General features: G+C 41.5%; 1 protein-coding gene and 1 long non-coding RNA gene across 12 annotated transcripts in view; one reads left to right on the top strand and one right to left on the bottom strand.

Moving 5' to 3' along the window:
* Nucleotides 1-382: 382 nt before the first annotated feature.
* Nucleotides 383-25,690, bottom strand: LOC102550182 (uncharacterized). Of its 9 annotated transcripts, XR_015638491.1 has the most exons (8): nt 23,902-24,045; nt 23,719-23,770; nt 17,102-17,158; nt 16,603-16,654; nt 14,190-14,273; nt 3,603-3,822; nt 2,721-2,850; nt 383-1,536 (listed from the first exon to the last, which is right to left on the bottom strand). It is a non-coding gene; the product is annotated as an uncharacterized LOC102550182 (long non-coding RNA). The 9 variants fall into 9 exon arrangements; XR_015638486.1 differs by lacking the exon at nt 14,190-14,273 and having other exon boundaries at nt 2,743-2,850; XR_015638488.1 differs by lacking the exon at nt 14,190-14,273 and having other exon boundaries at nt 2,743-2,847.
* The window catches only part of Ednrb (endothelin receptor type B), a 31,222-nt gene continuing 28,975 nt past the window's right edge, over nt 24,243-26,489 (top strand). Inside the window, 2 exon segments of one of the 3 annotated variants that reach the window (NM_017333.1) lie at nt 24,243-24,443; nt 25,032-25,564. In NM_017333.1, coding sequence (NP_059029.1) covers nt 25,082-25,564 — 483 coding nt within the window. In that variant the 5' untranslated portion in view covers nt 24,243-24,443; nt 25,032-25,081. 3 annotated transcript variants of the gene reach the window in all.

Raw genomic sequence — 26,489 nt, 5'->3', positions numbered from 1 at the left:
TCTTCTTGTAATGAAGTACGAGTTCGGAAATCATTTGAGACTGCAACCACAATGTAGCAGGGTCTTCTATTCTTTTTCTAGTGGCACTTATGAAATTACAATATAATACTAAATTTGCACTCTATTCCTTTACTCAACATGGCACCATATGTGCCTAGGTTGGTGTGTCCAGGAAACATTTGTTTGCCTTTTCAGTTGAGGAAACGTTGGTTGGAAGTTGATTACATGCAAAATGGGCTTCAGTGTAAACTGATTGATCCTGATGCTCTGTTCACACTTATAAGGTTCCCCACTATGAAAATCTCCAAATCCTTTGTTAAATTATAAGCCACGTGTCTTAGTCAGGGTTTCTACTCATGCACAAAACATCATGACCAAGAAGCAAGTTGGAAAGGAGTTTATTCAGCTTACACTTCCACATTGCTATTCATCACCAAAGGAACTCAGAACTGGAACTCAGGTAGGTCAGGAAGCAGGAGCTGATGCAGAGGCCATGGAGGGTGCTGCTGGCTTGCTTCCCCTGGCTTGCTCAGCTTGCTTTCTTATAGAACCCAGGACTACCAATCCAGGAATGGCACCACCTACAGTGGGCCCCCCCCACCCTTGATCCAGCTTGTGTCAAGTTGACACACACAGTCAACCAGTACAGTATAGTTCTCTTCTAGTTTTCCTATTCCATGCCTGGTCTCATTTTTCCTGTTGAAGAACAATTTTCTTCATGTATAAAATAATTAAATGATTTTTGAGAGAGAAATGTGCTCACAAACAAGGAGTCTTGTGAATGTCACAAAATACTAGTGACTGATCAAGAGAGAGTGTGGGCAGCGTTCAAAGGGAAGAACCGAAGAGCATCCTGAATCCAAACAGCTGGGGTTTCTCCTGAGCTCCAAGCATTTCCAGATACGTGTCTCCCTCAAAATGCATACAGTCAGGATGGAGAGGTTGCTAGGAGTTGAGAAGCACTTGCTGTTCTTGCAGGGGCCTCAGTTCAGTTCTCAAATCTTAGGTGATGGCTCACAACTGCCCACAACTCCAGTCCTAAGGTATCCACTTTCCTCTTCTTGCCTCCATGAGCACTGCACACGCATGATGCCCATGCAGACAAGCAGGCAGCCCTACATACATCAAACATACAAAGCAACCATGTATTTTTAGTCTTTCTTCCAGAATTGATTGAATGCCTGATAAGAGTTGTGAAAATAGCCAATGACCTTCTTGGCACTCATAATGATAAATCTCTGGGTAGCTTCTTAAATCTCTTCTTTGTCAGTTCTGGTTCCTTTCCTCATCTTTAGTGAGAGTTTTAGGTTTGGTTTGGTTTGGTTCGGTTTGGGTTTTGTGGAGTTTATTTGGCAATTACTCTTCATACCAGTCCTGAATCATATTATCCAATGTATTGCTGATAGTTCTTCTTTTTCTATTGTATTTGTTGAATTTTTTTAATACACTGTATTCTGATTATGGTTTCCCTCCCAAGTCCTCCCATTGAAATCCAGACTCTTTCTTTCTCTGTGTTATTAGAAAACAAATAAGCACCTAAAAAGTAAAGAAAGTAAAAGTAAAAACAATTTAGAATATGTAAAAATCAAAGAAAAATATTTCAAAAAAATACACAAGAAACACATACGGAGACACACATGTTTGCACATGAAAAAATCCTTTAAAAACACAAAACTAGAAACCATTATATGTGTCTGTGTGTGTGTGTCTGTGTCTGTGTGTGTCTGTGTTTGTATGTCTATATGTTTGTCTGTGCATCTGTGTGTGTCTGTGTGTGTGTCTGTGTGTGTGTGTGTCTGTGTTTGTATGTCTATATGTTTGTCTGTGCATCTGTGTGTGTCTGTGTGTGTGTCTGTGTGTGTGTCTATGTGTGTCTGTGTGTCTGTGTGTGTGTCTATGTGTGTCTGTGTCTGTATGTGTGTCTGTGGGTGGGTGTCTATGTGTGTCTGTGTGTCTGTGAGTCTGTGTGTCTGTGTGTCTGTGTGTGTGTCTGTTTGTGTGTGTGTGTCTATATGTGTGTCTGTGTGTGTGTCTGTGTGTCTGTGTGTGTGTCTGTTTGTGTGTGTGTGTCTGTGTGTGTGTCTGTGTGTGTTTGTGTGTGTGTCTGTGTGTGTGTTTGTGTGTGTGTGTCTGTGTGTGTGTCTGTGTGTGTGTTTGTGTGTGTGTGTCTGTGTGTGTGTCTGTGTGTCTCTGTGTGTGTGTCTATGTGTGTCTGTGTCTGTATGTGTGTCTCTGTATGTGTGTGTCTATGTGTGTCTGTGTCTGTATGTGTGTGTGTGTGTGTGTGTGTGTGTGTGTGTGTGTGTGTGTGTATCTGTAAGGCTAAAACCCTAAGATGCTCCTTCACAGCATGGTGGAACAAATAACCTCTCACAACACCACTGAGTTCAGTTCGTGTTAGCCATCTACTGCTGGGCATGGGGCTTGAATTTAAGAATGGTTTGTATACCCAGGGAGACTCCATTGGGAGAAAAACAAAAATAGAAACAAAAAGAAAAACAAAACCCTATTTTTTTGCTATGCAAGCAATTATCAATTGAAGATAACTTCTGTGTGAGGGATGTGAGCCTGTGCCCACTCTTCCTTTCAGCGCTGGGACCCCGTCTGGATTAGATCCATGCAGACAGACCCTGTGCACATGGCCACAGTATGTGTGAGTTTATGTGTGTCTGTCCTGCTGCATTTAGAAGGCCCCATTTCCTTCTCATCTTAAATCTCACCTGGCTCTTACAAGCTTCCTACCTCCTCTTCAGCAGGGTTTCCTGAGCTTTGAGGGGAGAGATTTGATAGCGACACCTTGATTGTGTGTGCACATTGTCCAGTTGTGGGCCTCTGTATTTGTTCCATCTGCTGCAGAAAAAAACTTTTTTGATGATGTCTGAGCAAAGGGCTGGTCTATGAGTATAGCAGAACATCATTAGAAGGCATTTTATTGCTAATTTCCTATAGCAGAACAGCAGTATTTGGTCTTACCTTAGGTCTCTGACACAACTAATCTCATGTTCTTGTCACCCAAGCAGTGTCAGCGATGGGTTCCATCTCATGGAGAAGGCTTTTGCTGACACCTCTAAGACCTTTATCCTGAGTTCCAAACTCACATCTCCACTGGACATCAAACCTGCATATCTCCCAAGGACTATAAATTAAACTAATTAAAGACTAGAAGGACCTCATCACTATTCCAATGTTCCCATGATTCCTCCCAGAATAATATCAAAGATATCAGCCCACCATTTAGATAGCCCTTCTCACTTTCATCAGCTCCCACTTGGATATCGGGCCTTGAATCTGCTTGCAGACCACCTGGGCAGCGCCCAGCCACCTTGTCTAGTACAAAGTAAAGGTCACATGACCGTGCTCACAGACAGTGATCTTTTCCAAGTTGTACCCTGTGCCTTACAGCTTCTTCCCCAAGGCACATCTGCCCATACTCCATCCCGTATTCTTCTGATACACGAATCTGCTCATCCTTCCTGCTGTTAGTCATACACTTTTGATAGGCAAGTGGTAAGCTGCAATCCCCTTAACTTGTGAGCCTCTGGTCCAGGAACCTCCCGTTAGCCTTTTCAAACTCATTACACTGAAAGCCTTCATTTACTTGCCATTCATGCCACATTGAATAGAAGTCACTTGTATGCCGTGAGGGGTTTTACAGCAGAGATGCATGCCAAGCTGTTCCACTTCGTTGTCTCTGTCTTTTCACCTGGAAAGTATGTGTTCATCTGCCACAGCTCAGCTCCGTTATTAATGTCTCTGTGAACACCGTCTTATCACACATCACCAACTGTATCTGATTTCCTTCTGCGGATTCCACGTCAGAACCTAGGAGCATAGCATCTGCAACTCAGGGATCAGTTAAGGAGGTGCGTCATGAGGAAATAGTAACTGATTGTCTTTAACGAGGGTAAATATCAGCAGTGAACACTCCAGAAGAACAGAAAGCTTGTTACACAATCACAAGACCAATACACTAGCGTAACAAAAATATCTAAGGAAGGGTGTTGCATGATTTCGTTTGCATCTAAATAGTTCAGCTACTTTATCACAATATTTCTTAAAGGTAGATATCCTCAAATATCTTTAGTGTCCAAAGTAGTCCATTTGTCACTTCACTGTGTCTTCCCAAAAAGTTGGTTGAAAAGGTATTATTTCAACAAAAAATACACACAGGACAATACCAAATCTCACAGAACTTGGATAATTGTTTATAATTTCTAAATCAAGGAAACCAATCTCACTTCTCATAAGAACAAATGTTTCCTGAGTTAAATACTGAAGTCTACATTATCTGTGGTACCTAATGGTGTTTGGGACAAGGCATGGGTCGTTCGTGGTTTAGGATAGTCACAGAAAGAAAGAACTCCAAAAAAGGGTATTTGAAGAACTGTCAAAATAGCCCATGTCATCACTGTTTCTTAAAGATACATGGTTCGTGCATGAGGGATTTTTGTATGTTTCAATATTTGGCAAAACATAAAGGTTTGTCTTTTTGGTGTGCTGCATCCTTTACTTGGTCTTGACAGATTTATGACTACTGGTTGCTCTTCAAATAGCCTTCTACTTCCTGGTTTATTCGATTGTTTTAATTATAAATAGAGTGAAATTATATTCAAATGCTGTGCAATTAAAACACTGTAGTTGGGCTGTGTCTAAAAGGGGGCTGGAGAGAAAAACCACTTTGGCAAACACCAATTATTGAACTATTCACTTAGCATTTTTGGTTTGAACTCTAACTATTGGTCTTCCCAATGCTGGTGCCAATGAAAGGCAGGGTAAGGAGCTGAGGGTGAGTTACACTATGTCAACCCAGGCCAGACCAAAACACTTGGAAGCATAAGACTAGAGACAGATAGACAGTGGTCTCAAGCTCCAGGTCTGCCTTTCCTTCACTGTGCAGTCTTTACATTCCCTGAGACTTAGCGGTCTCACCTTTAGTGACACAAGAGCAATTACCGAATTTACACAGGTTTTATATGATTTTAATAAATTAGAGCAATGGAGAGTTACTCTTGGCATGGGCCTCTCTACCATAACCCCAGCACTCGGGAAACAGAGGTAGCAGCATTTCTATGAACCCAAAGTCAGTCTGTACTACAGCAAGGCGGGCAGATTGGTCAGATTGGTCTTGACTAAATTAAGGCCCCGCCTCCAACGAAACAAAAAAAACAAAAGCCTAAGAAATTAAGAAGTGGATACACCATTAAAATTTTACTCAGCATGGTAAGAGTATTTTTACTATTATTTCTGTTACTAATGTATCCCCTAAAATAAGTCATAGGAATCCACATGGATTTGCTCCGATAAACTCAATCAGGGGCAGACACTGGAATTCTGAGAAAGAACTGTTTAGATATCTGGTTTGGTCTGGAGTCTCTGCTTATCTTTGACCCAGAATCCTGGTGTCTTCCTCTCGTTTGTAAAGGCTTTTCAGCCTCTCTCTTTAGAAACAGTGTTTGGAGTGAGGACACTCTGGCTTCTTGACATTCTTGGGTCTATCCCTACCATGCCCTTCACTGACTTTCTTTCACCTTTCCTCTGATGACTTGGCCCATCCAAAGAGCTACATTTGGGTAAAACTGTGTTATTACCTGACTATTTTATTTTATGTATAAGAAACAGAACTGAATCTCCTAAGACACAGTTGCCTGCTTATGAGTTAATATCTAGTGACACAGAAACCTGCTATTTCATAATTCGAACTACACTATCCACTGTTGGTGAGCATATTCAACAGTAATAGGAAGAACCTCATAAGAAATCATCTTGTATTTTAAGAGAGGAATGATGTATACTCTACTTTTTCCTATTTCGTCATCAGCTTTTAGATCATAAAACTACATAGAAGATACAAGAAACTGCAGGGGCCGGAGAGATGGCTCAGCGGTTAAGAGCACTGACTGCTCTTGCAGAGGTCCTGAGTTCAATTCCCAGCAACCACATGGTGGCTCATGACCATTTTTAATGGGATCTGATGCCCTCTTCTGGTGTGTCTGAAGATGGCTAAAATGTACTTAACATAGACAAAAATTAATAAGAGGGAAGGAAGGAAGGCAGGAAGGAAAAGAAGAGAAGAAAGGAAAGGAAAGGAAAAGAAGTGAAAAGAAAAATAAAACTCCACAATTTCCAAAATTCATATATGTAGAACAAATGCCATCCATTTAAACATCCCACCCCATCCACGCATACAAGCTACTCAGAAAAGCACTTAGAAGTGTGACACTCAATCTCTCTACAGTCCTAGAAGCTAAGTGTTAATCCTGGTGAAGATCTTAGTCTAACCATGTTTGAAGCAGGGCCAATAAGCCAGCAAGATGGTTGACATCAAGGATAAGATCATGATTAGCCTATTACTAAAAAGCTGGAATTACATACCAGAAACCAATAGTACTCGGTTCTTTCTGTAAATGCTTGTCTTAAAAAAAGCACATACTATCCTGAGATTTCTTCATTCAGATGTTTTGCTTTATTCAAGTTTCATTAGCAAAGAACAAACTAGTGTTGTATTTTGTGAATAAGAAACTTTGTAGAGTATCACAGAATCCGCATAGTACATGTTGAGAGTTCAAATCTGAGTTCTTAGAGAACAAGTAAATTCACATCTAAACACTGATATAAATCTTTCTAGGGATTGTCACAGGCTCCTGGTGGTAAAATGTTCTGTTGTTGTTGTTGTTCTGTTGTTTTGGTGTTTGTTTTTTGGGTTTTTTTGTAGACCAAATCTTCTATATCTGGTAATCTTTTATATTCTAAAGTGTAGCATTACCAGGATTTTGTCCCCTTCATTTATCTAAAACAGTGCCGCCCACTCATGTGATGGAGTCCAGTGAAAGGGACTAATTAAGACTAGACATGCCTTTCCATTGCAGACAAAGCTGAAAAGTACAGATAAAACCTTCACAGAATTGACCCACATGTGGCCCATACATATACAGCCACCAAAACTAGATAAGATCGATGAAGCTAAAATATGCACGTGAAAAGGGACCAGATATAGATCTCTCCTGAGAGACACATCCAGAGCACGTCCAATACAGAGGCCAGTGCTAACAGCAAACCACCGAACTGAGAATAGGACCCCCTTGGGGGGAATTAGAGGAAGTATTGAAAGAGTTGAAGAGTTTTATGCAACCCCATAAGAACAACAATGCCAACCCACCAGAGCTTCCAGGGACTAAACCACTACTGAAAGACTATACATGGACTGACCCAGGGGTCCAACTGCATATGTAGCAGAGAATAGCCTTGATGGGTCACCAGTGGAAGGGGAAGCCCTTGGTCTTGCCAAGGTTGGACCCCCAGTGCAGGGGAATGTGGGGGAGAGCAATAAGGGGGATGTATAGGGGGAATACCCTATGAGGGAGGGGGAGGGGAGGGGAGGGGAGGGAATGGGGGCTTATGGACAGGAAATTGGGAAGGGGAATAAACTATGTAAGTAAAGAAATATATAATGAAAAATTTAAAAAAAAACCTTCACGGAATGAAAAAAAACTCTTTAAAAAGAGTTTTAAATATAAGATAATAAGAATGGTCCTGACCCCAAGTGTGAGAACAATTGCCACCACACAAATTGATTCTCTTCATGGTGGTTTAGTTTTGGTTTGGGTTTGGTTCCCCCACTCCATCAGCAGCATCCTGTGGACTGTCAAAAGAAACATGGAAATGAGGGCCTATGGAATCGCCCTCTAATCCAGCATGGACGCCTCCAGCCAAACAGTAAGAGCACCAAATCCTGCAGTGTCTTTGCAGGGAGTAAGAATTAAGTAGTAACCCTAACCCTAACCCTAACCCTAACCCTAACCCTAACCCTAACCCTAACCCTAACCTGGTCCAGGTGAAACTTTCCTTAAATTATGAAGTAACTTCATGCATTTTTCTAGTAATTGGTATATGGCGGTCATTTACTAAATGCCTCTTCCACCCACACAAACCAGTACCAGCGTTGGTTAACTTATCCTTGCGACCCTGTTGGAGAAAGGGACTTCATTTTCAATTCGTCAGCTAAGCACTGAGTTGTAAATAGGTGGATTTTTAAAACATGAAACAACATGGCTTCCTGGTACAAAAAAAAAAACATTAATATGCAATGTTTTTTCATTGTTTATGGTAAGTCAGACTTTAGTTTATACATACGTTTAATAATGTAATTTCTACTAGAACACAAAACATTTAGGAGTCTATGTTTATATGTGCATATGTGTGGAAGTACGTACATTGTAAATATTTATATATGATTATAGAAAGAGCAAACCATGGCTTTTCTTTCTATTGAAGTTTGAATCAATTCACTTCTGTAAACAAGGGTCTGAGACAATGTTTCCACTCTTTCAAGTATGCTAATGTTTATGATGTTAATATAGTTCATAAACCTCTATGCTGTAGTGATAGTTTTCACATCATATATCAAGACCACACATGATGACACAAAGCTCCCATGAAGTCAGTACCTTTAAAATGTATATGCATAAACCCAATTAGCCTTGACATTCTTTTAATAGAATTTAAATCATTGTATTATTTGTGTAATAAAAATTAACACAAAATTTAATAACTTTAAAAATGCCAAACATTTATCAAATCACATCATCTCTGAAGACATGATCAGAAGTCCTGTGCCTGAGTGATCTGCCATAGGGATTCTCAGGGATAGCCCTGGGAGAGCAGAACTCCCTCAGATCATAATGCAGGCTGAAAGAAGGAAGAAAAAAGACTAAAGGTGGGAAGGAGGAGAGAAAAAGATGAGAGAAAATGTCGGTGTCTTACGACCAAGCCTTGGTTTCTGCCATGCCCTTGGAGGCTTCTATCTTAGGAAAGTGGGACTGACACACATTCAAGAGACGTCTGTACAACATGTCAGTGTAAGACAGAGAGTAAGGAAGGAGGGGTGTTAGTTAGCTAATATAGGATTGGAATAGCAGTCAGCTAGCCAGGAGGAGAGGGGAATGTCTTCATCTTCAGTCTTCTTATGTCCTATGGAGGCTGGACTAAAGTACTAATATCTTGTGCTCTTCAAATACTTGGTATATCTCAAACTCTTCCTTTGGTCCAGAGTATTTCAAGTAGGTTGTCTTCCCACAGGCATTGCAATAAAAGCAGCTTCTGTCTGGTTAACAGAGCATGAATGAGCATGTTTAACAACTGCAACTCCTGCTATGGACTTGAGTATTTCAGTCTGCACATTGAAGGAGGAGAAGACAAAAGAGGAGGACAAGGAGGAGGAGGAAGAGGAGAAAGAAGAATGAGGAGGAGGAGAAAGAGGACGAAGAAGAATGAGGAAAAGGAGGAGGAGGAAGAGGAGGGGGAGAAGGAGAGGGGGGAGGAGGAGGAGAAGAAGGAGGAGGACGAGGAGGAGGGGGAGAAGAAGAGGAGGAGGAGGAGGAGAAGGGAGAAGAAGAAGAAGAAGAAGAAGAAGAAGAAGAAGAAGAAGAAGAAGAAGAAGAAGAAGAAGAAGAAGAAGAAGAAGAAGCAGAAGCAGAAGCAGAAGCAGAAGCAGAAGCAGAAGCAGAAGCAGAAGCAGAAGCAGAAGCAGAAGCAGAAGCAGAAGCAGAAGCAGAAGAAGAAGAAGAAGAAGAAGAAGAAGAAGAAGAAGAAGAAGAAGAAGAAGAAGAAGAAGAAGAAGAAGAAGAATCTGGCTTTGGGAAAACAGACGGAAATTATCTTCTCCAACAACATTATTGTGACACGGGCCAGCAAGTGTTTAGATGCTGCCTTTCGAAAACAGCATCTGGAGACTGGATTCCTATTTCTTTTTGGCTTGCAAAAATCACATTTTGTTGCTAAATATAGGACTATGTATAATAGACATTTAAAGTTTGGGTCTTTACCTTATAAGGTAAAAGTAGGTGTGGGGCTGTCATAAAATAGATAATGCTACAAATTCCACTGGCACCATTAACAGGACCCAGCTGTGCATCTGAGATGCCTCGAAGATCAGCTTGTAGGCACTGTGTGCATTTAGCCAAGTCTCATTATGTCGGAGAACATTTCAGAATTGCTAAGAGTTCTATTTTGGCATGTAACAGATGTATCAGTGAATGCTGAATTTTTAAAAATAACTTTTTAAAGTACTTTTTAAAATTCAGTAAGTTACAAGCTATTAAGCTTCGTGACATGACGCTGGTCACAGATTATCACTAAGAGGTGGTTTATCTCCAACATTCTAGAACTTTGTACCAGAAACCATTTCTTGGTCCCAACATTGTAATCTGTATGTTAAAAAAAAGAAAAAAAGGAAAGGGAAAATACAAAGCCATTCATACAGTTATAACATCATAATTTATATGAACAATAATGTTAGATATAAAGTTTTGAATGGTGTTCAGGGGATGGGTAGATGATCAGTGAGTAAAGGCACTTGCCATCAAGCCTGCAAACCTGAGTCCTATCCCAGGGTTCACATGCTGGAAAGAGAGAATCAACTCCTGCACACTGTCCTCTGATCCCCACACATCTGTTATAGCGTAAACACGCACACGCACACACACACACGTACATGCACATGCACAAAATGAAAAAAGAAAATGGTATTCTTAAGTAGAATTTAAGACTTCTGTTGACCTGAACCAGATATTTATACCAAACTCTATGAAAGTAGCGCATCAGGAACATATTTTGTTCATATAATAAACATATTATCTGCACTGGTTGTCTACCAGTTTTTACTGGTTTTGGTTGTTTTCAAATGGTTATTGTGAAACCTTACTTTTTATGACCAGTGACTCTCTCTCTCTCTCTCTCTCTCTCTCTCTCTCTCTCTCTCTCTCCCCGCCCCCCCCCCGGTGTGCGTGCCTTTGTGTGTGTGTGTGTGTGTGTGTGTGTGTCTGTGTGTGTCTGTGTGTGTCTGTGTGTGTCTGTGTGTGTCTGTGTGTGTCTCTGTCTCTCTCTGTCTCTCTGTTGGGGGGGTTGGAGAGAGAGTTTGTATTCTCTGTGTATGTGCCTCTCTGTATATATCTGTCTGTTTCTCTCTCCTTGTCTCTCTGTCTTTCCCTGTTTGTCTCTGTCTCTGTCTCTGTCTTTGTGTGTCTCTGTCTTTCTCTTCCTGTCTCTCTTCCTGTCTCACTGCATCTCTGTCTCTGTCTGTCTCCGTCTCTGTCTCTGTGTCTCTGTGTGTCTCTCTGTCTCTGTCTGTCTCTCTCTCTATCTCTCTTTCCGTGTGTGTGTGTGACTGTGTGTCTATGTGTGTCTGTGTGTGTCTGTGTGTCTCTCTGTCTCTGTCTGTCTCTCTCTATCTCTCTTTCCGTGTGTGTGTGTGTGTGTGTGTGACTGTGTGTCTATGTGTGTCTGTGTGTGTCTCTGTCTCTCTCTGTCTCTGTGTGTGTCTCTGTCTTTCTCTTCCTATCTTTCTTCCTGTCTCACTGTGTCTCTGTCTCTGAGTGTCTCTGTCTCTGAGTGTCTCTGTCTCTGAGTGTCTCTCTCTCTTTCTCTCTCTCTCTCTCTCTCTCTCTCTCTCTCTCGCTCTCTCTCTCTCTCTCTCTCAGCTGTGCCTGTTCATCAACACAGATGATCATTAAAAGGGAGCAATTCTCAGGGCAGCCACAGCTAATGATAATCACACAGCCTGACAGAGCTGAGAGTGTATGGAGTACACCTGACACCCTTGCTAAGGAGACTCCATCCTACAGCCTAACGATCTCACCATGTCTCAAACAAATAAACAACAACAACAACCCCCAAAACAGCAATAACAACAACAAAAACCTGTTTCTTAGATAACCACGCTATTCCAGACAGTGTACTCTCATATTTATCAAGCCTAGCATCTCAATGTTACAATGTTACAATATTACACTGTTACAATGTTACAGTGTTACACTATTCCTCTATCCATCCAGGAATGTAGTAAGGAGAAATGGGCTTAAGTTTACTCCAAGAACTTAGAGGCAACTGCTATCCATAAAGAGGAAATCTGCTACAGAATGTAATTCTATGAAAATAAAGGACATCTAAAGAGGACAGCGCATTATGCGATCAAGGATCAAGACAAAGTCAACATAGCACTGCTAATATCAAAGTGTATTCTTACAGATACATAAACAAAAATATGCATCTATTACCAGCAGACCTTACATTAGTTACCTTAAGGTCATCCGGCTCCATCACATCTGTGACTGTTAGGTAAGGTTTAGTGCTGTAAACATGGTCCTTTTGCTCTTATGCTATATTATTTCTATTTTAATTATAATTTATTTTATGTACTGTATGTGTGTAAGAATGTATGTGTGTGTATGTGTGTGTGTGCCTATGTCTGTGTCTGTGTGTCTGTATCTGTGTGTGTCTGTGTGTGTGTAAATGCATGTATGTGGAGGTAAGAGGACAAGTTGTACGACCCAGTCCTCTCCTTCCACTATGTAGGTACTGAGGATCAAACTCAGGTCACCAAACTGGCCACAGTCACCTTTCCCCACTAAGCCATCTTGCCTCCCCACTGAATATTTTTAATAGTCAGAACAATTCTCAGTTTTGAGTCTGTAATTTATTTCTTCATATTGCACAAATTAAGACATTTTCAGGATTGTTTCTGTTGCCAGTCACTTCCAGAAATTTGTTATAAAGAACGACATAATGACTAGCACAGGAAGTGAATCATTGACCTTTTGACCTTTACCAAAGTTCGAAAATTTAAAGTGCACACACACTCAAACAATTTGTCTACTGCAGTTGCCTATTCCTGAAGCACCATTGTTGTTCCTAGTCCTATATCAGCTTTATGGTTAACGCTCCAAGTATATTTGATAACTATAGAAATTAAGTTGTGGTTTGGAAGACGGATTTTGTTATTGTCAAATTGAACATTAGAAATATCTTAGGAAATACGCAGGAGTCTTAGTTAATTTGATGACAATGTTGCTAAGACAGTGACATTTTGCCTTTCCTTCCTGTCCCTGGAACAAATTCATCTTTTCCCTGGGGTGAAGGTAAGAATAGCCTTGTGCTCAGACAAGGTTTGCTCCTGCCTGGGAGAAGCGATGTTATGTCTGGAATTCCAAAGGGAAAGACCAGTTTGGGTTTTTAGGCAAGTCTATTTGCATTTATATACTTCAGATTAAATAACTTAAACATGTTGTTTTTCAGAGCTAATTTTAAATCAAACACATTGTTGTTGCTTCCAGAGATATTTTCAGGAAAGAAGTTCCTCTTGAAAACAAAAGCTACTTAAAATATCATGTGTTTCAAATAATTTTATAATAAAAAACACACCACCATTGTCTCTCAGATGCACAGACATGCACGTGCACACACTCACGCACACACACACACGTATTTGTGTATGTGTGTGTGTGTGTGTGTGTGTGTGTATATATGGAACAAATTCATCTTTTCTCTCAGGTAAAGGTAAGAATAGCATATATACAGACATATACATTCCATGTATTTACCATTTATATATATATTAAAATATAATAACAATAGGACAAAATATACTATAACACATATATAGTAAGCATGACATTTATTTCTTTGAATTCTACAAAAATTAATTGCTTATCTATTTTCATACATAAAAATGATTGAATACACCTAAATAATAGTAATATTTTTCTATTATATGTATTACTACAGGATAGGGACTAGTCATTGAAAAATATCTTAGTAATACTTTCAATAATTATTTAAGAACTTACTTTCTAAAATACATTTCCCTTTGATATGATAAAAAGAAATTATCTTATACCTTTTAACTTATGAAATTAACTTTATAGATATATTTACTTAAAAGCATACAGAGTAATAGAAGGATTGCAAGAGCTAAAACTGTAAGTTCCTATATCACAGCTTATGCTGTAGATGATTTCATTCAATACATTCCAGTCATGACAGTCACTCACTCACTTTTTCAAGGAACTTGGAATTAGAAGCCTTGGAAAGAAAAAACTGAAAACCGTGTAAAACTGCCTATATCATGTTCCTCGTTGGCAAATTCATCCTAAATTCCATGTCTCTTTTCCCATCAAATATCTGCTGTTTATTTCTCAAATTTGTTAAAAGAGGGAATTTGTTTTAGATTAATCTTGAGCACTCCCTCCCTCCCTGTCTGTCTTTGTAGTGGTCATAGTCACTAGATTCAGACTCTTCAATCTTCAAATTCCCTGATGGGTTTACTCAGACTCTAATTTAATGCCTGGTTTGTACGCGGCCTTCATTAACCTAGAACAAAACAGGGTAAAAAGTCAAAAACCCAGCTATTGACCTACTTTTACCATGGATCCTGCGCTTTCTTTAGTTCTCAGATCTGAAGGTTCTATACTCTGTTTTCTTCAACCTCAGACTTCCATAATCTGAAATGTAAAACTAATAATGAACAGCCTTCTACAGAGGATGAGTAAAAGATAGATTAGAATGATGATAGATGATTGATTGATAGATAGATAGATGTTAGATAGATGATAGATAGATAGATGTTAGATAGATGATAGATAATGAAGTAAATAGATGTATTTCAAATCTATATGAAAACATGAAGAAATTAATTTTAATAAGCTAAATTTCATCATTCTAAAGGGTGCATATGCTTCAAAAATCAATCTGCATCTGTATAAGCATGCACACTTATCCATGATTTTTAAAAACGCAACAATGATGAATTAGTAGGCCAAGTCCGCACCCCAAACGAGCCTCTCATTTTGAATCCTTTTTTGTTGCTCTAGGCATTTCCCAACTTAGTTCATGGAAAAGGCTATCAATGCTCTTTTAGTTTTGTGTGATGACTGCCATCTGTAACCTTGTGTTTTTTCCACCCATCAGCTTTGTTGCCAGAAATAAGGACTCTGAAACTTCTTATCTATGAATAAAAGTTTTATACAACCATCTTCTTCTATGTCTGAGGTTATGAATAAAAGTTTTATACAACCATCTTCTTCTATGTCTGAGGTGAATCTCCCATGCCTAACTATTTTCCCAGAGTCTCTCTCTCTCTCTCTCTCTCTCTCTCTCTCTCTCTCTCTCTCTTTCTCTCTCTCTCTCTGTCTATCTCTCTCATGCTCCACCTTCTAATCTTGCCTGAGCTCGTTGGCCAGGGTCTTTTATTCACAGGTGATGTTTCTATCCAGTATCAGAGATTATCTCTACAGCTTTGCTGACTAAGCAGAACATACTCGGGAGCTCAGGATACATACACATGAGAACTTTGTACCTTCTCCCCACTTTAAGATAGAGATTCGAAAGTGTTACTTCTTAAGACCCAACATATTTACCAGAAGAACCAGAAGACAATGAGATTTCCCATCTAATTGCAACACCACATCAAGCCATCTGGCAGCAACATCATGAATTCAAGACATTAGTACATCCCGCTCTGGAAGCAATTCTTATCAACACTCCAGTGAAGGATGCTTCACATCTAAAAAGTTCCGTTTCCTGGACCCAGGCAGCCATTTCGTGCTGATCAGCCCAAGCTCACCACTTCCTGAACAGGACATTTCATGTTTGCGTGTCTCCATCTGCTGATTGGAAACCAGCCACGGTCTTTCATCCTACCCAGGGGGCTTACAAATGTCACCTTCCATGAGTTCCACCCCTGGGTCCTACTGTAGACTTGTTGATACTCCATCTCTTTTCATTATTTGTACCATGGAGATGGACTCAAGCCATACCCGTGTCCTCAAAAATCATACCTAGAACAATCTCTATGTGTAGCTAGACCTATGGACGTGCTTACCTCACAGAAAATGGAAGACATAGTAAGATTATTGCTCCCCTACTCTCTTGCCTGCTCAGAGGAATATGGATAAAAGTTGTGAGCTGCTCTAGAGATGTGGTCAGAACCTGTTGTCTGGTAGTGAAGGTAAGCAGTGTTCCAACAGACACATTGGGAGCTCAAGCCCACTGCCTTAGTTTCTTCTCCTGTTACTATAGTAAATCACCTGACCAAAGCAACTTAAGAAAGGAAGGGTTTATTTCATGACACGGTCCATAACTGTGGACTAGTTAAAGTAGCAGAAGCATCTGGTCCCATTTCATCTGCCACCAGAGGAGAAATACGAATTCACGTGTGCTAGCACCCAGCTTGCCTTCTCCATTGTACACAGCTCAGGATGTCCTTCAGGGAAATGGTCCCACATGCAAATATATTGATGTAGATCGCCCTATATCAAGCTAATCCCCCAACAGGCCACCTAATCTAAAAATTCTGTCACTGATACTCCCTTCCTAGGTGACCCTAAATTCTGTCAAGTTAACAGCTATCTTGAGATCTAATAGATCTGCCGTATTCACTCATCAAGAAGTCTGTAGTCCGGAAGGCATCTGACTACATCATTAGAAAGATGCAGAGTAAGCACCACTCAACTAAGAAACTCCAGGATTCTTGACCGGGGTGTGTGTGTGTGTGTGTGTGTGTGTGTGTGTGTGTGTGTGTGTAGTTTGTTATTTAACATAGTTAACTTATGCTAGCTGATATCAGACTACTGACTGGTTCTAGCCCTCTATCTCCTTACTGCCTGCGTGGTATCTGTTACCACCTTTCTGGCTTCTCCTCTACAACGCAATCCTCTCTTCACTTGAACAGCCTCCGCTAGAGTCTGTCTCCAAAGCAGAATCTCTTTGTCTTGGCCTTTTCCCACCCCGGCAATTCTCTTCGCTTACACAGTAGGAAATGCTTACGCTTACAGAGGCAGAGGTGGGTCCATTTGTTTCAAAATGTGGAATTGCAGTCAGGAAGCTGAAAGAAGAGGGGGTGATGGTGAGAAGAGGGGAGTAGGCTTCACAGAGCTCCTTCTTCCCGTTACCAGGGCAAGCATCTCCATGCTGCACTGCAGTGTCCCCTCATCGCAACCACCAGCTTCTTCCATTCTTCATGTATGTGAGCTCCAAAGGGAAGGAACATCAAAGACACAGAATAGTGTAATTCACATTACAGTTTACTTATTTGAAGTCAGGACTCTCCGTTTTATGAAAGGAGTGAAGGAAGGGCAACGAATCTGCTACTTCAATCCCAAAATATTTAGAGAGATGTATCATCTGACTATTTGCATTTTCCAGTCCTGCTCTTATAAAGCACTTAATTTCTAGAAGGCGGTTCCATTTAAACATGTAACTTTTTACTGTGGCAAATCACTTGACCAAAGCAATTTAAAGAAAGATTGGTTTGTTTTTTGTCTTGGCTTACTGTTTTGAGGGGACACAGTCGGTGGCATGAGGATGATGTCATGATTCTGAGAAGTATCTGCAATCCGAAAGGAGAGAAAAAGGAATGTTCGCTTTCTTTTTTTCTTTTATATTCAATCCTTTTTACTTACAGAATCGCACCATTCTAATTAGACTTTCATTCTAATTAAACTTCTCTGGAAACTCTAAAAACGCGTTCAGAATATGTCTCCTAGGTGATTCTAAATCCAGTAACTCGATAATGAAGATTAACTATCACACAGCTGAATGGGAAAAAATTAATTATGCCATTTTTTCCCTCACTGATATATAATCACTATAAACAGTAGCAGGTTACATAAGGACTGTTTCAATTATAGAATAGACTATGTGGATAATCAAATACTTTGCCCTCCATTCTTCCCTGTTGCTGTACTCTACCTTCCTCTCTACAGGTTGTGTGGTGCCTACCACCTCACCAACTTTTCTTTAAGGCCAGCCACATAGGTCCTGGCTGTCCTCATAGGAAGTGAGTCTCCTATTTTCCCACAAGGTCATGTGAGTAGCTTCATTTGGATAACCTGGTTGCTCATGAAGTCTCTTCAGACTCACTTTCTTCATGGGCAGTGCTGGTTCTTTTTCCTTCAAGCCCCCAAAGAGAAAAGGCTATTTTCTGTGTGTGCACATTAAAGAGACCAAAGCCAATCTAATTACTCTGACATAGCTCTGAAGGCCTCAGTGGTTCCCTCATCCGACAGTGTCCCATCCTTCTGAGATCCTTGCTTTAGAGGACTGTACACATCACTGTCCACACATTGAAGAGCTAGTAGAATTTTCATGAAAATCCTTGTCTCCCTTTAACTTTGGATGCAAGTAGTCCTGTGCCCCTGCAGCTCAGTCCCAAGGCACAGCTAGAGACTTTTGAGGATTTTGAAACAGAAGCTCATATTAGCACGAGCTGGCCTCATTCCACCTGCGTCAATCCAGAGTGTCGAGAGCATAAGCCTGAACCACCTCTTCTGGCTGCCACAGATTTTTCACGGCAAAGGTTTCCACAGAAATGAGATTGAAATCTCTAGTTGGTTAAATGTCATTGGACTACGTAACACAAGCCTGCTGAGGAAATTCTTCTCGGTGTTTCCTAGGATACTCTATTCTGTACTGCAAAGGCCTGTTGCTTTCTCTAAATGGCAGACTCCTATTCACCACTTCTTGGTTCTTTATGCCAAGTTTCACTCTCTTTTTTCTTTCTAACCTCTGAATGTTATACACCTCTTTAGCCACTCCTGATATCAGAAGAATGGAATGGGGAAAATGGAAAGAAAAAAAATAAAACAATCGAAAAACCTCATTGTAAATTACACACTACTCGAAATGTCTTTCAGCTGGTACTTTACGTGTGATTGAATTGGTCTGAACTCAAATTACAACAGTGTTTTCTCTATAACCAAGTGATATAAAGTTTCATAGATGTCCTATGCCCTGGCAAATACAGAAAGCACAGGTGTGTTCACAATGCAATTCTGGATATATTTTTAATATGACAGCAAAGAAATCTACACACAGGTTTAAGTCTATAAACCAAGTCTTGCATAATTTCCTTTTACTAAAATTTGTGTTAAAATATGTTAAAGAAAGAAACACAAAATTGTTTAAATACTAGAACAAATCATTATGTTCTAATGAATTTACATTATACCCTAAAGCAGCTGAATTTCAACTCTTTTCAAATAATGTGGCTTTTTCAATGTTACTATTTCCTGTAAGTAGAAAATAGTTGACTGTGTTTGCCCCCCTGTAATCATCAAGCTTACCGAAGCGTCTTTATATCGGAGGCCTAGACTATAGCTAGGAACCATTGATCGCCGAAAAAATTTCAAATCTTAGATTCTCTCTCTTATAAGCACACCTTTAATTACAAACCATGCACCAACTTCAGAATCTGATCATCTGCATAAAATCAATAAAACAGAAAAAATACCATACAGATATTTTAGCAAAAATAGTACCAAAATCCAAGGATCCAAATTTTGCCATTTTGCAAGAATACATGCAGTTTGAAAATGGGTCAGTAGAATACATATCTGTAATTACAGCACTCAGGAGAATGATTGGCCTCTAGTATATACTTCTGTAATCCCAGCATTCAAGAAGAAGGTTGACTCCAGACTGGCATACACAGGGAGTTCTGGGCCAATTGGACTATATACCAGTCCTCCAAAATGGGTATATATTGGGAGCAAGGTACACCCATTTCTTAAATGTCTTTTAGATTCCCTGTAAAGTGACTCTGTGAGTATGAAATTTACCACTCAGCCAGGTGACCAAAGCTCACAGAACCTAGACAGTGGCAGGAGAGAAATGACTACTGCAATTTGGCCTCTAACTTCCACACATGCTTTCTGGCATAGGTGGCCTCACACATGCACAGTGCATATATGAACACATAATAAAGTGAAATGAAATAAAATATTCTTCATATTGTGTACTTAATGTCTTCTCTGTTTACAAATTGTATTTTAATTAACAATTACACTAACACAGATATGAAAGAGAGAAAGAAAGAAAGAAAGAAAAAAAGAAAGATTGGTGTTTGCTATTGGTTCATATTTAAACCTTTTTTTTTAATGCTCTGACTTCAATGTTCATTTGATCACAAGCTCTGGTCCTCAGGGACTGTATGAAGAAGCAATTGAACCAATGCTGTCTGGTCTTTTCACACATCTTGTCCCTCAGCACTAGGGTTCAAACTAGGTTTCAAAGGGCCCATCCACATCAAGAGGAGAGTATGAAAGTCTTAGCTTTTTTTGTGGCTAAAGGGCTTTTCCTTTTCTTCTCTCACCTGAGGGAAATGTTTGCCTTGAGCAAGCTCCCCATGGCAAACTTCTTTGAAGAACAAATTCTGAAGTGCATTCAGTCTTGACTCCAGTTCCTTCTAGCTAAAGCATTTAAAGGAGGTGTTGGGGCATTACCCACCGCTGCCTTTCTGGGAGGTTATCGTAGCCTACATGACTCTTAGATTCCCCAGAAGACTTTGTAAGTGTCTTCTGGAAAGTGACTCTATAAAGAGGTTCCTCATGGAAGTTTTCTCCCAGAATAAATCTTTCATAAACACAAAATCTGCTCAACGTTCTAAGTCTTTATAAAGTTATTCCTAAACTTTGGTACATTTCACTCAATATGCAAATGAAATCCTCACAGAACTAGTAAATTCATCTATAAGTTAATAAGAGATTTCTTATTTTTTTTTATTAACTTGAGTATTATATACATTTCGAGTGTTATTCCCTTTCCCGGTTTCCGGGCAAACATCCCCCTCCCCCCTCCCCTTCCTTATGGGTGTTCCCCTCCCAACCCTCCCCCCATTGCCGCCCTCCCCCCCATAGTCTAGTTCACTGGGGGTTCAGTCTTACAGGACCCAGGGCTTCCCCTTCCACTTGTGCTCTTACTAGGATATTCATTGCTACCTATGGGGTCAGAGTCCAGGGTCAGTCCATGTATAGTCTTTAGGTAGTGGCTTAGTCCCTGGAAGCTCTGGTTGCTTGACATTGTTGTACTTTTGGGGTCTCGAGCCCCTTCAAGCTCTTCCAGTTCTTTCTCTGATTCCTTCAACGGGGGTCCTGTTCTCAGTTCAGTGGTTTGCTGCTGGCATTCGCCTCTGTGTTTGCTGTATTCTGGCTGTGTCTCTCAGGAGAGATCTACATCCGGCTCCTGTCGGTCTGCACTTCTTTGCTTCATCCATCTTGTCTAATTGGATGGCTGTATATGCATGGGCCACATGTGGGGCAGACTCTGAATGGGTGTTCCTTCAGTAAGAGATTTCTTATAATAATGCAAAAAAAAAAATCTGTGCCTATAGCAGTACAGCCTAATCCACCAGTGAGACAGGGAGAAGTACGCTCACTCGGTTGAGATTTGCTCCCTCCAAGTAGATCCCAACACTCAGGTTTCTTTCCTTTACCGTAATCTCATTTTAACTGGTCATTTTCAATAAAGGCTACTCTCTCTGCTGTTAGCAATAATTCCCAGATTATTGAAGCACAAGCCCAGACAAAGCTTTAGCCAGGAACACTAATCTTTCCCATTACATATTTGAATGTTGAACGAATTTTGTGTTTATGAAAGATTTATTCTGGCAGAAAACTTCCATGTTTTCTTCTTTATAGAGTCACTTTCCAGAAGCGACTTGCAAAGTCTTCTGGGGAATCTGTCTATCTGTCACGTAGGCTAAGATAACCTCCCAGAGAGGCAGGGGTGGGAAGCCCAGATTTATCTTCTTGTGACTAGATGATGGTCATTCAGGAAGATCAAAGACTTAATCTTTACATTTTACAGTTACCCTTACACAATAGGGTTAAATGTTTAAGGATAAATTTCAATGAAATGTCACCCATTGTATTAGTTAGTTTTCATTCCAGTTATAAAACAGTGACTTACAGGAGGAAGAGTTGATTTTTGCCTATGGTTCCAAAAGGAAAGAGTAAAATCGAGGGAAAGGCATGACTACACGTAGGCAATCCTGATGGAACCAGAAGGTGAATGATCACATATTCAGTCAAAAACACAAAGCAGGGAAAATAAACTGGAATTAGAGCAAGGCTACAAAAGTTCTAAGCCCTCCCCTTAATGACATATTTCCTCCAGCAAACTAAAGTTCCCAGAACCTCCCCACAGTGCCACCAACCTGGGACTAAGTGTTCAAATAATTGAGCCTGTAGGGACATTCTTCATTCAAGTCACCACACCTATGTGTAAAATGCTCTTCTGCCAAAATAGTATTAAAAACACCTATCTAGTGCGTATGTAATTAAGTTAATCAAAGTAGTTTATGAAATAGTTAAGAAAATGGGCTTGCATAGAGGGAAGGACATGGACTCAAAGGCCTGCTTTAAACCTAACCATGTGACCCAAATGCATATAAAATCATGAAGAATAACTCCAATACTGCTGTGAGGGAGAGAACGAGCCCCTGTGGAGAAAGTGCCTAATTTGGTGATAGTTTCTATAGCCAGCACATAGTTCTTACGCCCATTATATTGGAATTCAGAGAACAACTGAGGAAAAAAAATTACACTCAACTTCAAATTATCCAGCTTAGTTCTTGACCCCTATGGCTGGGATGAATAAATTAAAATCGAATAATTTTAAATCAGTTTAATCATCAACCTATAAAAAAACTTATCTTTTGAGCTCAACTTGTGGCAGATAGTATGATGGTGTAGACAGAATACAGCATTTATCCAGTTACTGACCCAAAACAGTTATTTTATGTGAACCTGACAGTGACCCATGCTACCCTCTATGTGGTCAGTCATTCTACATTCACTGCTTTCGCAGTGGTAAGACACCCTGGCCATAAGCACCTTGGGGAAGGAAAGGGTTATTCAACTGCCAATTCCAGGCTGCAGGCCATCACTGAGTGCAAGTCTCAGGCCCTGCCACATCACATTCGCACATCAAAAGCAGAGTGAGCGGTGTTAATCCACGTGCAGGGAGCTTGCTATTCTCTATCTTGACCAGCTTTCCTCATCCTGTACAGTTCAGAGTTCAGCCCAGAAAACAGGTGCCCCCACATTCTCAGCAGGTCTTCCCACTTTAATAAACATCAAGATGAGGCCCCCTGCCCTCTCCCACAGACATAAGATGACCCCCTCCCCAACAAACAGGCCCACAGGCCAATCTCATGTATACAATGTCTCAGGAGTCTTATTCGGGGTCTCCTCCCGAAGTAATTTCAGGTTGTGGCAAATTGGCATTTAAAGTTTTCAGGACGATAGCTAAGTACAAAATTAGTGTTAGTAGTCTAGAAAGTGCTCGAAAAACAGGGGCAAGGCACACCTCAGTGAGAACTAGCACGGACCTTGCCTTTGCATGAAGGATTCACCAATAGAGATGCTGAGAAAGAGAGAGGTAGAGGAGAAAAGGTCACCAGGAAGCCCTGTGAGAGAAGGGGATGAAGAAGTGTGTCAGAAGGGTAGGTTCCAAACTGCCTCCTGAGGGGCAGGCACATCCTTACTGAAGCGCACATAGAATTCCTTATTGTGCAACACCATGTGCTGGCACGAAAGTCCACGTGAAGAAGTTCCATGTTGACCTTGTCTTCAGTGAGGCAGGGGGATAAAAATTGTCTTCAAAACAGCCAGATTTGGAGTTGTGTCTCACGCCCAGGCCGTAGTTCACACCCCTTAAACTTCACTTTTGCTTGTGCTGTTAGCTGTGGCCCACATCTAGAGCTCACCTTTTAAAAAACACACGCATGTTCTTCCAGTTTCATGGGAAACATTTGACAGGAGCCAACGATCTAAGATGCAACTCCTAGTTGTTCAGTGAACTAGCTGAGACCAAGGGGGTCACTAGGGTGACTTCTTCTACAGGCACAGCAAGATCTTGCTGGCAGGGCATAGTGCACCCCACCCCACCCCACAACTGAAGCCCCCAGCATTCTCTTCTCCACCTTAAAGACAGAAGAACGACTCGGGGAGTTCACTTCATTGCTCTGTCTGGTAAAAGAAACATGAGGTTGAAGAAGCATCAGCTTTCCTGATTTCATTTCTAACTTCTGTCTCAGGTCCCTTTCAGGCACGGTAGAAAGATCTCTGGTGAGGACACTTTAGTACATAGGAAGAAAAAGAAATCTACCTGTCACACAGTGATGGAGCCTTTTGGTCCTTTGTGTGGGCAACCCCTCGGCCTAAAAAGAAAGAGTCCGGCCCTGCACGTTGATTTGAAACTTCAGGGCAAAACAACCAAAAAAAAAATAAATAAAAACAATAACAAAAAACAAACAAACAAAACCACGAAAGACAACTGTCTCAAACCAACCAGATTTCAGGAATCACTGAAGGACATTTGTGCGAACAGTCAGAGGTCAGAGTATTCCAAGTCCACGTTGATACAGAACCTTCCCCTAGCCTCCAGCTCCCAAGTTGTCACGGGATATGTTAGGTTCTTAGTTGCGTGAGAAATAAACAGGCTCGGTGTGAGACACAACTCTGAACTAGGACTGCCCCTCCCAGCGGTCAGCTGGGGCTGATACTGTCCAGGCATCGCCCAAGGGAAAAGGTTGTGGCAAGGTCGTCAGAAAACGCGGGAGGAGTCTGGCGGTGATTGATGCTGGGAAGGGACCCGAATGAATAAAAGTACTTGTCTGGGGACAGCAAAGACCCCGAGCGAACTGCTGAGGATCCGCTGTCTGGCTTTCTCTCAGCCTTTTGTCCGAGCCAGAGCTGCATTCAGAGGAGAGAGGCCCGCTAAGGAGCAGCTGGACTCCTGCTGCGAGCCGAAAGCCCCCTAAGGCAGTTGAGGACCTGGGAAGGAGGCTCCCTGCTGGTGGCGCTTCTCCTGGTGCTTCCAATCCGTGCGAGGTAACTACCCATTCTGGTTTAGCTTTGAATGAACGTCTGTGGCTGAACCTTGCTCTGGGGCTTCCGCTTTGCTTAGTACTTTGGGGATTTTTTTAATTAGTAAAACTTGCACACAACCGCGATTTAAACCGAGATTGGGTTGCAAAGCGAATGTTTTGAAGTCACTGGGAAAGCACAGAAGTTGGGTGCTGCTTGGCTGAGTGCATTGACGTATGCCCTTGGCCGCTAGGTGCCTTCACTCCCGGTCCCCAAGCTTAGCTAAAATTGGGCTTGCTTCTGCTCGGCAAACACGAGTGTTCTTTCCCTGGGACACCCACCCTCCCCAGTCTGGAACACCCCCGCCCGAATGCTCCACCCCACCGCGACTGGTCTACCGCAGGGCTGGGGATTAAAACAGTGCGAGCAGGGTCAGGAAGGAGACTGAATGCAGACCAGCGGGTGGCGTGCGCCCAAGTTCCCCATTGGCGCGCAAACTTAACTTACTGTTGTGGCGCGGGTAGAGACAACCCGGCTAGGGTGAGTGTTTTCAGAGGCGTGGCTGGGTAGCTGACTAAAGTACCCTCTCTTCATTCCCCTGTTGTTCTCCAGACTGAAAACGGCGGAGCGGCTAAGGGACTCTCACAGGAGCAAGCTGCAACATGCAATCGTCCGCAAGCCGGTGCGGACGCGCCTTGGTGGCGCTGCTGCTGGCCTGTGGCTTGTTGGGGGTATGGGGAGAGAAAAGAGGATTCCCACCTGCCCAGGCCACACCATCTCTTCTCGGGACTAAAGAAGTTATGACGCCACCCACTAAGACCTCCTGGACTAGAGGTTCCAACTCCAGTCTGATGCGTTCCTCCGCACCTGCGGAGGTGACCAAAGGAGGGAGGGTGGCTGGAGTCCCGCCAAGATCCTTCCCTCCTCCGTGCCAACGAAAAATTGAGATCAACAAGACTTTTAAATACATCAACACGATTGTATCATGCCTCGTGTTCGTACTAGGCATCATCGGGAACTCCACACTGCTAAGAATCATCTACAAGAACAAGTGCATGAGAAATGGTCCCAATATCTTGATCGCCAGCCTGGCTCTGGGAGATCTGCTACACATCATCATCGACATTCCCATTAATGCCTACAAGGTAACGTACCTGATAGTGATCTGCAGGTCTGGAAACCAGGGGTGGGCGTGGTTAAGTGGAGTGGTAAAGTAATCTTTAAAGTATTGTGGGGAGGGGGGATGGTGGAACACTTCCTCTTCCAGTAGTGATGATCTAAGGAGATTTTCTTCTGGGTTTTCTTAGCCTCTGGCAAGTGTAGCTTTCTAAGTCGTGACATTGTTACTATTGGAGATCTGTTAGGAAAGAAAAATTGAGATTCCCCTCCCAGGGTCACTGAATCAGAAGCTCTAGAGAAGATGACAGCAGTGACACATTTTTAAAATACTTACTCTGTAACATTTGGGAATCTTGAGCCCTGAAGTCAGTCTTTTCTAGGAACAACCTCTTAAAAGTATGAGCCCCAAACTGGGATCATGAATGTCCTCTGGGAGTTTGTTAGGAATGCAAATTTGCCCCAAGATGTACAGATGATTCATGGGCAAGGTAACTTTGGTTTTCTGGACCAAGAAAGCCTTTCAGTAAGATTCGAGGGAAGAATTGGCTTGGGCTAAAGGGGCCCGCAGTGGTAAGTAAAATGTAATTCCTTGCTGCAAGTGGCCTTAGATACTGTTAGTGGAATTAATGTCCTGGTAGATGTACAACTTCCTTTATCCATTGCAGCAGCTCCCCACAAGTTGGTATTTATTGCATTTATTTACACATGACCTATAGAATGTTCAAGGGCCCCCCCCCCATGAGTTAGGGGTGGAGAGCAGGCTCCAGTATGTCAGACTCCCCGATGTAAGCTTTGTGACATTTTATCTCTGATATTTCATGGTAACGCACAGCACATGGACAAGATAGTGGAGAACTCTGTAATAAAGTCTGAAAAAGTCGTCAGCCGTTAACATTACAGTGGTTTGCACAGCTATCAGAAGAAATGGCTCAGAGAACAAGGAAGGACGTG

Source organism: Rattus norvegicus, chromosome 15 (genome assembly GCF_021556685.1).
Source record: "Rattus norvegicus strain SHRSP/BbbUtx chromosome 15, alternate assembly SHRSP_T2T, whole genome shotgun sequence".
Classification (NCBI taxonomy): domain Eukaryota; kingdom Metazoa; phylum Chordata; class Mammalia; order Rodentia; family Muridae; genus Rattus; species Rattus norvegicus.
The sequence above is the reverse complement of the archived record's forward strand: the minus strand, read 5'-3'. Positions and strand labels throughout refer to the sequence as shown.